The sequence below is a fragment of the Pavona decussata genome, unplaced genomic scaffold (genome assembly GCF_977016875.1).
Source record: "Pavona decussata unplaced genomic scaffold, jaPavDecu1.1 SCAFFOLD_8, whole genome shotgun sequence".
NCBI classification, from domain to species: domain Eukaryota; kingdom Metazoa; phylum Cnidaria; class Anthozoa; order Scleractinia; family Agariciidae; genus Pavona; species Pavona decussata.
The window spans coordinates 577,069-592,500 of record NW_028145431.1 but is presented as its reverse complement, the minus strand read 5'-3'; the positions used below and the strand labels follow the sequence as shown (position 1 = coordinate 592,500).

Sequence of the window (15,432 nt, the reverse complement as noted above, 5' to 3'; positions counted from 1 at the left end):
ACAACTTACAGTTCCCGGTAAGTCGCTGTGGCTAATCTTGCAGGAGAAATTTGCTCTGAACATATCAAAGCAAAAGATGTTTACTGTTGTTTTGGATAACAACCTCACTGGACGAAACTAAAAAAACTACTAGTTAACTGAGTACTTAAAAAGTTGGTAGCCAAGCGGACTGGGCATAAACGGTACGTGAAAACCCATGCCAGACGCCTAATGGGAGGCCTTTATTAAGTCAACGAGACAGTCTTCTTCCCCTTTTCTTATCCTGACGCCATATTAAGGTTCTTGGGAACGCAATCATGCACAAGACAACAGCTATTTACTGCGTATTTTCGTTTTGGTGGAATACTAAGCCCTTATTATCTGGGATATTTTCTGTCGTTGGTATTGTATCTGCAATGCTTTTATTTAAATAGCTTGCGTCTTTCTTATCTTACAGGTGACGTAGGCTTAGCTGATGTCCTTGCAGTGTTTGTTCGCTGAAGACATAACACTCCCTTAGAAGCAACTACAAGCACATGTATTCCCCACTCCACAAACTAACAGAATGACTAGTGCCTGTGAGGAATTATGGGATCATTTGGGTAGACTGATATAAATCGAACCAATGAATAAGTGCATTTCTCAACAATGAGTTGTATAAGAAATACTGTTTCAGGTGAAAACTATTTATTAAGAGCTAAAGTTCCCCTAAAAAATACCGAAAATGCTTGTTCGGAGGCGCGATGTCCATCCTTCTATCCAAACGATCCCACAATCACTTACTCCTCGCAGTTTCTTGAGTGCAGTGGGGAATTGCGTAATCCTTATATGACCGGCTTGGAAAAAAAAGTGAACAAAACAAGGCTTCATATTTAAGGAATCTCTCCAGTAGTGAGTAGTGAGTTAAAGTTAACCGTAAAATGGACTTAATTTTTGAGGCAAATGAGTAGCTTTGCAAGGTGATCTTCGGCTTGAAAATCTGGTATATTTAAGGGTATTCTGGAAATCTAGCATAATCATGTTAGCTCTGCCCACTTTCTATCAACGATGTTTTTTTTTTCCATGAGTCTTTTTGAAGGTTAAAAGCTAAGTTAAGCCTTAACAGGATAGCATTTTTAGAAAAAATAGTTATACGTACGTAGGTAATTATAAATGAGGCTAAAATGTTAATTAATGAAAAAAGCTTCTATGTGCTTTGGGGTCTTTGCCGTATTTGATAAAGTAAGCGATTGGTTAGTTTAATCATGTGGAGAAATTTTGGACACGCAGGCGCAATGCGTAGAGATTAAGATTGCGTAACACAATAATCGATGCTTGTTTGCGGTTAAGACTTTGTATGAACTAAAATATAAAAGCGACTCTCACCTTCAGATCCATTAAAAATTACATAAAGTTGCATCTCCTCCAGTAATAATGTTCAGTTGCCTTAGTATTGCTGTAAAAATTAGGACGCTGAAATATATACTGATCACGGTTTTGCGGGTAATAACCAGTCGTCTCAGATCGAAGGAATGGTCGACATGTTGTCTGTAACTTCACCGAAGCAAGGTCGTTTCTCGTCCGATTTCCAGGGACAGTTGGAGACGAATTTAAAAAGTTGAATCTGTTTTGCCCTCTCTGATCGATGCTTTTCGAGCCACAATTAACAAAAATCCTCTGAAATAAAAACGTGCCGCGGTTTTGGGACATATTTTCGCTTCAATTTCGGTGACTTACACTGGTCAAGCGTGTCCGGAATCACGACTATCGAGCGAACAAAGTTTTACCTCGCAGCTCTTCTCTTCGCCTCTGTTGGCCATATTTGTTTTTCAAATAGCTTAGTAGCCTCTTGTTTTGTTTCCCAGGTTCTTATTTCTTTGAAACCGAGTTAGACTGGGATAAAAAAATTTAGCGCAAATTGCGAATATGAAAACAGCTAGCGTGACAACAATGCTTCTAGTGATTTAAGTTTTTTTGCTCAAGTCAATATGTCGGACATTTCAACTTCTCTGAAGACATTGATCTCTTGATTGATGGAGGAATTCCTTCGAACAAACTGAATTATGTTCAGGTAAAGGCTGTTTCAGGCGATCAGGTCTCGTACGAACTCGCAATTCGAAAGAGTCAAACAGAGTTCTTATCGGCTGGTCACGCATTGAGAGTCAAGCAAACCAGATTACAAAACGGCCTTCCTTCGTGATAATCCTCTCCACTTTAAAATATCGGCCTCCTTCAATTTTTTTCCGCATTCGCTTTCGCTCCTAGCTAAAATCGTCTGTAGAAAGGTTGTCCAGCGCTCTAAAAGAAGCATCACAATGCTGCCTTCGAGTTCTTTTGGCCACCGTATTGAAATCAATGTTTGGCCTGACGTCAAGAGATTCCGCCAATCGCGGGCAAGACTTCACGTTCTTTGATTGGCAGGAAAAGAAAGCTTTAAAAATTAACACCGCCCCTTCGTGTCCACTATTTCTCCACATGTTGCATGCCCATTTTTTGTATTTATAACAGTCTGTAATGACATTTGTATCATTCTTATGAATTAATGAGTAGTAGCGAACGCACCGTTAACTTAGGCATAGTACCGAAGTCTAGGGTATGGCAAATCAACAAATATTTATCCCATTTGGCCGTGCGTGCATATTCTGGTATCCAACGTAGTAAGACTAGTAGTAGTCGGAAGGTCTTAGGTTCGACTCCTGATAGGAGCACTCGGATTTCTTTTTTCCGAGTATGCCTGCGTCACTTTCTAGAATAATCATCATTCTCAACAATGAAGTACTCTACGAGCAAGCAGGAATCGTGTATAAATAAAGGATGATTGATTGATAATTAATTGATTCAGTAAAAAAAGTATTTTTATTTGCTCCTGCAGAATGTAAACTCAGTGAAAGAAAAGTTTCATTCAGCTTCGCACCATACTTTTCAGTATTTTCATAGTTTTATTAGTTCTCTGTATTGGCAAGCTTTTTATGTTTCAGCCAGTCCCACGGAATATTTCGTTTCCCGTCGCAGTTTATCTTATGAAAGTGGAATGATGAAATAATGAAATAATTAAGTAAAAAAAAAAAACATTGACAAATCAATAGATTAGATATTCACTCTAGTTGTCATTCAGTGGAAACGAGGTGTTATCACTCTAAAATTCTGTTACGAGGACTGACTTAGATACAGAATTAACGTAAAGCTATATTTAACTTGGAACACCTGTGGAAAGAAGGAGGTGCAGACAATGGCAAACAAAACATTTCATGTGAAGGGCTTTATGTCTGTGTTTGCCCATAGTGGAACGTCCTTCACTTTAAACTTCGAAGCAGAACGCAACACAGTTCAACTTAAAATTGACTGGAGAGGTTTCTTCTTCCTAAATATTTGTGTTTGTCTAAGGGCTGCAATTTCTTTCAGATTTAATTTCTAAACCTATAACCACAATGCAAAAAAGAAACAAACAAACAAACAAGCAGAAAAGGAAACAAGAAGAAAGCCATTTGACAGCAGTTTTTCCATCTGATTAAAAAAACAAATTTTGTACTGTGCACCTGTTTATCAGTGATAAGGAACCACAAGTTAATGGATGTTCCAAGACTAAGAAGGGTGATTTATTTGATTTCCAAGCACCGAGAACAAGATATTGGTTGAATAAACGAGGCGCATGGGATTTTTTTAAACCAGCTCCAGTGGTGTGTGGTGTTTGGAAATCGTGTAAAACAGTCTTTCGAGTGTTTGACGGATATAGCTTCTGAAACCATTGATATTCTTGGTGAAATTCAAAACAAAAGTTTTCCAAATCTTATGATAATTAAGATCACATTTCCAAACCTCCTGCACCGTAGTGATTTCCTTTGCTATCTCCTTATTATTAAATGAATTAATTGTTGAAAAGTTTGAGAAGTGTAATCAGTAACGATTATTATATGTATTTACTTGTTTTAGTTTTGTACTGTATTACTTTGTATTTTGAAAAGATGCGACTCGAATCTATACCGATAGGAAGCCAAACATCTCGTAGGACATTTATTTTCATGTCCGGCACGCACAGTTAGCAGTATCAATTATAAGTTAGACGTTTCAGACTGAATATCATTAAAGTTTGCTTATTAATCAAACAAATGTTTCTTGGTAGACAATTCAACGTGATTCTTGTCTTTCAGTCTGAAGTGTGTATACTTGATAAGTTTTCGTGATCAAAGACGATCATATTTTGAGTGCCGTACCTCTATTAGCTTTTTCTGTGTCATTTAAGGTTACTGGATACCTTCGCGGGTGCCCTTCGCAAAAGGCTGTCTTAAAGGCAACAACCATAAACTATATATTGATTTGTTCTAGCCGTAAGGAGAGTGCGTCCCAAAAGCCCAAAACGACCGATGTCTCTTTGAGCGAATTTAACGGGTATGGAATTCGACCGTAGAATCAAAACTATTGCATATTATCAATTACAAGGCATTAATCTTCAAAACAGTGTGAGGCTTTTCCCATATTCCTATTGGTTGCTTCGCAATTTTGCTGTTAATTTTGACCATCAAAAACTCACCGATACGTTTTACGACGAAGGCCATTGCGGGAGATCAATTTTACAAAACGGAAAACCCTCACACAGTTTTTTTGCTCGGTGTCTTGGAAATCGTCGGGGCAAATTTCAAGGCAATCCGTCAAATCCTTGTATCGTATAAATTACTTTAAAGGAAGCACACTCGCGTAAAAACGAAGTAGGTTTTTTTCGCTTCTAAGGGTTTACAAACATTTCACGCTCTTGCTGCGCCATATTTCAACGCTGTGGATGCCGCCGACGTCGAAAGCCAATAGAATAGCCCTTTTCGCGGTTGATTTTTCTCATTTGCATTACAATGTTATCCAACGTGGGTGCGAGGTAATTTCGGGCTAAAACTACAAAATATCCCGAAATTGCCTCTCGTACATGCTAGATTTCATTGTAATGCAAATGAGCAGAGTTAACCTTGAAAAGGGCTATTACAGGAGACCTACTGCTGAGTCCCCTGAGATTACTGGTGTCGCGCCGGAAAAGTTGAGTGCGTGACTGCAGTTCTATTACCAGTCAGAATTTCTCGGATTTCCTCGCGAAATGCCGGGCAGAAAAAATTCTTCGAAGAAAAGGAAAACTGCAGTGGCCTCGACGGTGAGCCCCATTGATCAGAAAGAACAGCTGCACGCAGAAATGCGGTCACTGGGGTACGTTGAAGGACTATTTATAGATACATTATCCATGCGAATAAATTGCTGTCGCAAGCTTGCAATTCGTTATCCGAGTTTTTCTGCTTTGCAGGTTTGACGGAGATATTTTCACCCGCAACCTGGAGGCCAGGGTTGAGCGCAATATGTGGGGAGGGAAAGGGCCTCAAAGAACTCGATATACCGATTATTGTACCTGGGCTTGTGCGCTACGCGCTTATGCGGTTTTGGCAAGAGTTTTTCGCCATCCTTCATCGGAAACTTTCTTCTTCTTTTTCTTAGGACAAGTTTTCTTCTTAGTTTTCAACCACGGACTCTTTTCTTTCTTATATTTCGCCATACACGATACGCAAAACGAACACAAGCGAAAACTTGGTGTGAATAAATCACAAGTTGCAAACGTAAACAAAAGGAAGAGAGGCGACATGAAATGAACGACTCCAGATGTTTTACCGCGAAAAACATCACGGGGAGCCCTGACGCTGACAAATTTTAATTGGCTTATAGGGAGTTATAGGACTCTGGCGAGTGATAGAATTTCATTTGAAAAAACTTTCTTGTTGATAATTCGCGCACGCCTCAAGGTTTGTAATATAAATTTTTTTGAAAATGAAGCGAGACTAGAAACGTTTCATTTGGCCTCAAAATTTTTTTTGGCAAAAAACGGCTCTCGAAGGTATCCGGTAACCTTAAAAGGTCTAATTATAACGTGTGTTGATTGGGGAACCAAAGTCTCACCCTGTGTACAAAACAATCTGACACATGCACACCGAAATGAAAAGCTAAACGGTCATTAATTATTTAGGTATTTACCCCCGAAACGGCTCCAAAGTGGCGAATGAAGAGAAATTCAAGCTTAAAACTGTGAATTTGACGAACCAAAACTTTGGCATTCAGCAGAATGCCAATGAAGTGAGAATGTTAAGACGATTCTCCGTCAGAATCGGCTCAGAATTGCTCCTTATTTGTGGTCTCTGCATGAACGTGATGAAAGATGTTCATGGACAAGAAGGTAAGGTAGAAGAAAACTTACAGTCAATTCAAAACAACACCGCTCCAAGACTACCCCGAGAGATAAATAGAAATTAAGATTAATGGAGCTTCTTAAGGATGGATGTACAAAATTTCGATAATGTTCCAGTTTTCTCAGAAATATAGTAGAACATTACTTTAAGAGACACCGCTTTATAACAGAAAGTATGCCCAAAATCTTATAATTGTTATTCAAATTACACAATTCCCTGTAAAAGATCCTCCGCTATATGGACTTGAAAGGTTTTTTTTTTTTAAGTTTGACTAGTAAAAAATTAAGCTAAGTGAACCCTGAAAAGCTATTTCCCAAGATATATAAATCAGATTTCAATGCTCCAGAAGGGTGCTAAGGAATCTAAGCTGTTGATTTACCTCAGCGGCAAAACAATGTAAGACGCTTTATTTAAAAAACGGTGCAGGTGTTTCAACACGTTTATTATATCCAAACACGACAAAACTTATGAAAGCTTCAGCCCGTAAGCCGAATGCTTTTATTTTTGTCAAGTGTTTGGAGAAACGCGAAGCAAGGGTGTTTAAAATGGCTGTTCAATCGGTCAAACTAATTTAACAAAAGAAATATTTCAAGCTTAAACATTGTTTATTTTTTTCGTTTGCTTAATTATCACGCAGTTTTTACTTCGACGTTAATAATTCTCCGTTAATTTTCCTCAAGTTGTTGCTTCGAGTTATGAGAAGTTCCGATTTCCACTGATGTTCTTTCCCACTTCATTTTTAAATGAAATCCTTCGTACACATGGGCAAACCAGCTCTCACTCAGTTTTGAATGCCAAACTGTGAGAGGGAAATTTCTTTGCTTCCACGTCACAAGCCTTGATATTTTCAAACACATAGACGAGCGTTCGGTGCTGAAGAAAACAATTACTCTACTTTTAACCTGCGGCCGAAAAGCACGCGCGTCCAAATATTATGATTATAGAAAAAGTTGGAAGACCTAGAAATTCTTAAATAACAATATTAGTTAAAATGTCAGTTGAGCTAAGGAGTTATAATACGAAAAGTCGCTATCCCATAATAATTTTCGTTGTGCAGAAATCTAAAAGGTCCTAACTTATTCCCTACAACCGACTGTTGTTGTTAAAGTTCGTGAACCAGCGAGGATTTTGTCCTAAACATTCAGTGTTAGAAACTTTGTCAAACTATTCACACTGTATAAAGCTTTAGGTATGTTGTAACGTATTTGAAAACTTACTTTGGCAAATTATATAAAACTCGATACAACGTTTACAAAACCTGTGTTTCACGTGTAGAAACACGCAGGTGGAGCGGTCAAAACTCGACGTCTTCACGCTTTAAACGTTAATTGGTTCAGTTAAAATGGAATGTTTTACCCGTGACAAAACGTGGCAAAAAGTTGGCCGTTCACGGTAGCTCGAAAATGGTAGTATTGACTTATTAGGGAAATATAAAGTTATAACAGATTACTACTCCTAAATACACATTTTAAATTTAAACAAGGAATAGTAGAATGGAAACAAAGTAGGCTATATATTTTTTCCTCCTTTTAATTTGGGGTTTTACGTTAGATCGGGGGTTCGTCCTAATTGCGTCCCTCATTATATTCTCTCTTTCTCCCGTTTTATTTTATTTTCCTCCTTTTGTTTGTATATATTTGTCGCATTTCGTTTAGTGAGTTGGACAAATTCGAGTTTGTAAATAAAAAAAAATTGGTTGCAATAACAAATTTAAACGGATTTTTTTTCATAAAGTCTTTCACTACGAAACAAAATTCTCTTGATTTTTACTTTGTATTTTTGGAATATTTTACTACGAGTGAGTTGTTTTCTGCCTGGGTCAACTATGGTTCTGCCTTTCAAAAATGTTTTTAAAAGGGAACACCGAAAACGTTTTAAAGAACATTTTTATAAATTGTTTTTTAGCTAAATGAAAAACCTTTTACTTCACTAGAACATTCAGCTTTTTATATTTATTGAATTGACATGTCTAACACTAAATTAATTTTCAGCCCCAGATACTTGTAGAAACCTGTTATTTATGCCAACCATTGACGGGCATGCTCTTCAAAACCACGTGATCAAAAATATTTCCCTGGAGAGGCAAGACGCCTGTCAAGTGGCGTGCTACCTTGATAATGATTGCCTTTCGTACAATTTTGGCCAACTGCAAGGTGGAGACCACATCTGCCAACTGAGTGATTCTGATCACATACAACATCCTGAAGATTTGAAGATCACAGATGGATTTTCTTACAAAGGCACAAAGGTACACTACGATGCAACTTTTGAAAATTGTGACTCTTAGACTTATCTTGAATGGTATTTAAGGCAGCAGTTTCATTTTTTTAGTGTCATTTTGAATAGCAAAAACTATCGTGTTTGTGTAAGGACTCTACGGTGTTGCCAGCAACGTTACAGTGGCTATCTGCCTATATTCTTTATCTTTCTGGTAAACGACGGGAGTATTGTGTATTTGTGTGCCAATTGCCACGCATACCTTTAACAAATGGTCATGCAATAAGTTCAATAAACGGATGCTGTTTTTTTTTTCTTTTGCTCAACAGAATGCATGCGCTGAGAATTCATGCTCTCAAAATGGAAAGTGCGCGATTGACCCAACCGACAATACTTACTACTGTAAATGCCAAGATGAGTTTGTTGGGAAGTATTGCGGGAAAGGTAATTAAACGTTCAGTAGGATTATAAGCCAGGAAGAATTTTTTTCCTTTAAGGATGCTCACAACGGTTTCCAGCAGTTAAATCGGCTCTTTATCAGTTACAAAAATAATAGAATTATACAAACGCCCAATTATTTGAGGAATAACTTGTAGTTGTTTTTTCGGGTTTATAAGTTACTATAACAACAATATAACGAGTTGCATTTTGGGTACAATGTTTGCTAAACATCGCACAAATTGTTTCTTAACATGCTGATTACCATTTGATATTAAAGAAATAGGATTCACCCAGGTCATTTTAATTATTTTTCCACTAAATCTGAATTATTATGAAAGGTGTTCGTTAATCCTAAATTTAAGGCAGGGCTGTGATGTTGCTATGGTAACCTATAAGTAGAAAAAAGTGCCCTTTACTAAAATTGAGACATTTGTTTTATACCATTATTTTAATATTCACTGAAAGAGAGTGATAGCAATGATTTATTAAATTATAAGTGAAGGGAATTACTGGAAATTAACCGTTGTGAGCTTCCTTATCTTACGGTGGCCCATACCTGCCTCGGCAAAACTTACTTTTCCACGGCAAAACTTTCTTTTCCACGGCAAAACTTACTTTCCCACGGCAAAACTTTCTTTTCCTCACTTCCGGAATCCAGTCTCTCTCTGTCTGCAGTTTCCCGCTATTTTAGATCCGGGAACTTCTGACTGCACTCCTGCGGATCCAACATGGCGGATCAGGAAGAAGATTTCGTGTAAGTATATGAAAACGTAGCAGTATGTAATGAGTTATTTTTCAGTGGACGGGTTTTCTAAAGTTTAGCCCCTATTTCTACCTTTTAGACTGTTTAATTCGGTTTGTAGGCCTATCTTATCTGCTGGAAATGTGGTTCGCCATCTCAGTGTCCTTTGTCTGGTCAAGAAGCAGGCCCTAATAGTCCCAAAACGTCGTTTGGAAAGCCTGTACTACTTCAAGAAAAGCCAAAAACGAAGTCATTTGAGGATTACATGGCTTGTAAGAATAAACAGCAACAATCCGGTTCAAAATTTCGCCCAAAAAAGAAAGTTAAGGTTAATCCTGATGAAGTTGTGGCAATAAACGTTGGGCAAATGAGAAATTGTGGAAATGACTTGAAACCAATTTGGGGGAAGCGTTTGCCTGTTCAAGTGACGAAGTCTGCTGGTTATGCAAGGATACTAATTAAAGGAATGGAAAAGTGGGCTGCATTTGACAGGAAGTTTGATCCTGAGGAAGACTATATGTTGTTGTTTGAAGATGGTAGCCATGCTGGCTATTTACCAGGACAGGAAGACGATTTTGAACTTGAAAAATACAAGACTGAACTTGGTAAAGATTATAAGAGGATAACAATGTACCTATGCACAACAGCTGACTTTGAAATGTCTGAAGACAACAATCCCACCAACTCAGAACTGAGCTTTTCCAAGCCAATCAATGTGCCAGAAAGTTCTTCAGCAAATGACTTTGAGTCAGCATCAGTCTTTACTCCTTCAAGAAGCTCTGTTGACAAGAATGGCACTCCACCCTTAAGCTGCGATTCACCAAGTACTAGTGGTCAAGAATTGGATCATTCATGCTCAAACATTCAATCAGCAGAACAGCAGATTTTAGAAGAATCCCAGTTACCAGAGATGCTCCAACAATGGGAAAACACCAGTGAGAGTTTATAGGAAATCACTAACTGTTCTACCACTGTTGTGACAGATTCAAGCCAAATTGTAAAAATCTTGTCAGAAAAAGTTGATCGCATGCAAGAATTTTTTCTTGTTTCACGTCGCTGTGCACCCTTTTCAAGAACAATTGCATTATGGCAAGTGTATTGTAAGTGCATTTCAATGGTGAGGCTGGTATTGATACAGGTGCTACTACTACCAGCCATAACAATTTTCTACTCCAGCCGTCAATACAACCATGAACTGGAAAACCATAGGGTTTAAGTTTGTCATATCCATCGGCGTGCCAGACGGCGTTTGGACCTGGGTTATGATACTGACGTCTTTTCAATTGATGTCTTTTTTTTATTTGGCAGCCGTCTGGATCCAATTTCCGAAGTAAGAGCTCCACCACTTGTCGTGGAACTTGATATCCCTTAAACTGGAGGCTATGCTATACATGCCTGTAACCGGCAATACAATCAGGACCATCTAACATACCTTCAATTTCGAGAATTATGGTGTCAACATCATATTCGGGGTTTCTCCTGGACAGTCCATACATCCGTAGTCGTCTGTGTAAAGTCCGTTCACTTATTTCAATGTTGTTGTAGGTTGCCAGTAAGTCTAAGATGTCTTTGTATTGATAACCACGATAAAAATAGTATTTTATGAGAACCTCTTCCGTATTATCTTCAACCCCGTTTTCGTTGTCACTATAAGCCGTCTCCATCTTGATTCTGTTTATAAACAGATCCCGTCCCAGTCCCTTTATGAAGTTTTGCCGTGGAAAAGTAAGTTTTGCCGTAGAAAAGAAAGTTTTGCCGTGGAAAAGTAAGTTTTGCCGTGGAAAAGAAAGTTTTGCCGTGGCAGGTATGGGCCACCGTATTATCTAATGATTCCTTGCTCAAAACATAGAACATAGTTTAAAGAATCAACAAATTAATAGTTACCACATTAAAACAACGCACAAACATCAGCATATAACTGAGTACTTTTATTTGCTTTATTTTTCACTGCAGAAAAATGGCAGAAGATTAATACCAATCCCGTTTGCTTTGGAGCACGTGATGATACATACGGGGCTTTCTGCATCCTGGAAAATGGGCTCATCCACACCTTTAAGCTAGTTCACAGAAATGGTACCTTGGCATGTATACCCACTCACCCAGGGACATATTGGGGTTGTGCGCATCCATCTTATGGTGAAAACCAACTATTAACTGTTATAACGTATTCTAACAAGACTGTTCTTTCCGTTGCTGAATACTTAAGGAATGGGGGATCGTGTCGATATTATTCGTATCACCTGAATGGAGTGCACGCCTATTCTTCCGAGCTTACTTTCAAGAAACTCCCCTCCCCTATTCCCGTCAAAGTTGGTCAAGAGTTTCGCATTTGGTACGGTCAAGACTTGATGGATTGCAGCGAGGACAACAACGCTGGACAAACGTGTGTTGATGTTTTTGCCTGGTACCGGCGTTAGACCTACGTCTAACGACTAGTCATCATCACGTTTGAAACTGAAACATATTGCAAATTTTATATGGCATTGTTTGGTCGAATTTAACCATGGCAATTTACTTAGAGATCTAGATCGAAAGAGGTTACAACAATTCTGTCATGCATTTGCAATTTACACTGATGTAATTTTTAATTAACACTTTTTTGCTTAAATTTCGGTTGGCAATAGATAGTTAACAATCAGTGTACTATACGGGCAGTCATCCTGTTCACTGCGTAAAATATATCTATGATCTTGAGGAAACTCCATGCTTGGGCAACTTTACTGTAAATGAAAGACTTCTATGTACGTGCTTTTCGTTGTCACGTTAAATGATTTTTAAAAGTACCGACTTAAGCCAAAGTCTCGATTTCTTCTTAATTCAAAAAATTCTTCATTAGCCTAACATATCTTGCATATATATATATATATGTGGCTCCAAAGGGTATGGTTTTTGAGCCGTTTTGGTCTAAAGCAGGATACAGAATTTAAACCTCTTAATAAAATTTGGTCTAAATGTCTGAAAACGGGTACGGGTTTTATAAAAACAAGTATGGATTCTAGAAACCATGTCTGAAAATGTGTATGGATTTCAGAGGCCAGGGGTGCTACCATTTGGCCAAAAAATGTGGAAATTTCGGTTTGAAGTCAAATGGTAACTGAAGGTAATTTTCAGGGCATTCCGTTCGGAAATTGTGGAGTACCTTCAGAGGAACTCCCCTTTTTCCATTCGGAAAGGAATGGCGGAAATTCCTTACCATTTGAATGAATCCTCCGTTTTCAGGCCTTTACCGGCTAGAGCGAGACGAAGATGATAAGCGCAATCTCATCCGGTTGGTCGGTCGAATTCGGGAAAATCCCTTACCATTATGCAACGTTTACACCTACCGGATTTTTCCTTCATATAGTAAGCACCCCGGGTCTCAATGAATAAGGGTCCTGGAAAATTATATATTTTCGTCTAAAAATAGGTTCAGATTTTGGAGAAATGAGTCGCACACCGAACATTTCGAGGATTACCTCCTTTCCCTGCCTTCCGGCATGTTTTTCTACTTTCGTCACAAACGAGTTTCAGGTTCGGAAGCCGAATTAATCACACTCTCAAAATCTTAAACCTCGAACATTTCAGTATCACTGGAACTTTTTAATTGCTCCTTTTTTTTCTTGTTAAGATTGTTTAATTATAATTTTTCTTCTAATTTTTTTCTTACACAATGTAAACTAATTGGTGTACCAGTAATTGTGTTTTTACCCAATAAAGTTCGTATTGATATTTTATTTTTATACAATCAACTCTCCATGAGTTCGCCAAGAAAATCATCATCATTAGTTTGGACGGGCTGACTAATTGTATTTCTTTTTGCTTTAAACTATCTATTTATTTGAGTTATCTTTTCAGTTTTTTCTTGTGCAGGCACGGTCAGAGTTTTATTATAGCTTTCAGATTTCTGCTCTATTAAGGGGGCAATACACCTTAATTTGAATGAAATTTGAAGAGGTTTTAAGAAGGGATAGAGGAAAGAAAATGATTTATGGAACACTAACAGACAGTTGATACCCACGCAAGAGCACCCTGGTTTGCTAGTGGACTAACTTGGTATCCGTCTATTAATTATTAACTACAAATTCCAATTTTAAAACTTCACTAAATCTTCAATATTTCTTACTTCTCTTAATTTTACCGATCTTTCGAGAAAAACTTCTCTTCCCAAATATACCCAAAAATCACTCAAAAATTCACAAAATACCCCACAACACGAATTCACGATATGATGAATTTTTTGGATTGCTTGAAACGCGAACGAGATATTTCCATTAAAGCCATGTCAAGTGGCGGAAAAATGGCGTTCAGGTGTAACTCCCCCTTAAACGTAATCTTCCACTTCTCTGCCTTCAATATTCATATGCAAATAATCAGTTAATCTGATGTGACAAGTTTTTAATTAACAGTAGATCAGCACAAAATGCTCCCTACGAAGCGTTGAATCAATTGACGCATTTGCAACTTGATGAAACCCGTCAAACTTCTGTTAATTGAAAATTTACTTTGTAAATAATTGATTACCGAAGTTTCTAAGTTCACTGAAAAACCAGTTCAATTGCAATTATTAAGACAGTTTATATTTCAAGGTGCTAGTACATAAGGATGGCAAAAGGAAATCAGTATTGATGTGAACGTGCTCAGGAAACATCTCCGCGTTGACCTAGCTAGGGACAAAAAAGTATATACTTAATACAAAGAGAAAAAAAAACGAATTCTCATATCGATGGATCTGAGACAAGTGCATTGGAAAGCGATGCTTTCGTTCGTGATCTTCGGGGCTCAGTTTCTTGAAGTCAGTTACGGTCAAGAAGGTAAGCAATAACCTGCTCTATAGATCGAAATATATTGAAATTATGGTCAGGAATATTCTCAATATAAGACGACTTTTTAAGGTTTTTTGTTTTGGTTTTTTTGGTCAGTGTCAAATGATTCATTTGACAAGGTAAACAACCTAACGTAAAGTTTGTGAGGCCTTGTTTTTACGAGAAGAATATAGAAGAAAAATGAACAAGGCTGGATGTACGTTCATCATACGCACGTATAGTTTTAATGTTCGGTCCGATCTCTTTAAAGAATTTTGAAAGCGATATTTGCTGCCGCTCATGATTGCGTTCTCGAGTGTGAGCAATTCCATCAAATAAAAAAAAAAACGAAATGATACATTTTTTGTGCTATAAACACAACACCTTATCGGAAGAGGATCAGGAAAAGTATGCAGGTATGGCCGGGCCAGGCCGGAGAATTTATTGCTGGAGAGCAAATCCCAACGAGCTTTCATGAAAGGACCCTGTTATAGGAAATTAACACTCGTGTTGATTAAGGAATTAACACGGCTTAGATTCAGGAGAACAAGAGGAAACTTAATTTACCCTAAAGAGTATTAACACGAAGTAGAAGGTTAAATTGAAGGCGAACGAGATTAATGCGATCGTGGAGGTCTCGTGTTAGATGAAAAATGAAAATGTCGATATAATTTCAGTCATTTCATCCCAAATATGCTGAGACGAGGGTAATATATGCCATACGAAGAGAGCAGCTGTCAAAGTTTTGAGTGCGAAGTGCCCCTTTGGAGATTTTTTTTTACACACGAGCAATCATGACTCACGACAATCTGTCATCAATCGAGTTTACCGTTATTTCGATGAAATGATACCTTACGAGCGGAAATGGTTGCTTTTAAAACAAAGACAAAATAATAACAGCTAAAATATAAATGTCTAATGAACTATTCTGAATAGGTTCAAGGAAAATTAGGTTATGCAGCTCTGGACAATTACAATTTTCGGTCCACTTAACTACAAATTTAAATATTTCTTCTTGCCCAGTGAAAGCCTTAAGTCAGTGTTAAGTTAACTGCAAGGGGAAGAGGTGATTTTATTAGAGCCT

General features: G+C 37.8%; 2 protein-coding genes across 3 annotated transcripts in view; both read left to right on the top strand.

The window, feature by feature from the left end:
• The window catches only part of LOC146488730 (uncharacterized), a 68,186-nt gene extending 64,111 nt beyond the window's left edge, over positions 1-4,075 (top strand). The window contains exons 7-8 of the mRNA XM_085113367.1: positions 437-2,630; positions 2,735-4,075. Of these exons, the coding sequence (XP_084969493.1) occupies positions 437-480 (44 nt within the window). The 3' untranslated portion in view covers positions 481-2,630; positions 2,735-4,075. The remainder of the gene's footprint in view (positions 1-436; positions 2,631-2,734) is intronic.
• A 1,670-nt stretch (positions 4,076-5,745) lies between these two features.
• Positions 5,746-12,359, top strand: LOC146488729 (cubilin homolog). Of its 2 annotated transcripts, none has more exons than XM_085113443.1 (4): positions 5,746-6,154; positions 8,165-8,415; positions 8,714-8,828; positions 11,521-12,359. In XM_085113443.1, the coding sequence occupies exons 1-4, from the start codon at positions 6,061-6,063 to the stop codon at positions 11,982-11,984; spliced, it is 924 nt and encodes a 307-aa protein (XP_084969569.1). In that variant the 5' UTR covers positions 5,746-6,060; the 3' UTR covers positions 11,985-12,359. The 2 variants fall into 2 exon arrangements, with proteins under 2 accessions (XP_084969569.1, XP_084969560.1); XM_085113434.1 differs by having other exon boundaries at positions 8,159-8,415.
• Positions 12,360-15,432: the final 3,073 nt, after the last annotated feature.

What these genes read in the sequence shown, in the direction of transcription:
- LOC146488729 (XM_085113434.1), top strand. Translation starts at nt 6,061, where the DNA reads ATGTTAAGACGATTCTCCGTCAGAATCGGCTCAGAATTGCTCCTTATT. An exon ending in AGATGTTCATGGACAAGAAG is followed by an intron (nt 6,155 to 8,158) that starts GTAAGGTAGAAG and finishes ATTAATTTTCAG; the next exon opens with CCCCAGATACTTGTAGAAAC. An exon ending in TTTCTTACAAAGGCACAAAG is followed by an intron (nt 8,416 to 8,713) that starts GTACACTACGAT and finishes TTTGCTCAACAG; the next exon opens with AATGCATGCGCTGAGAATTC.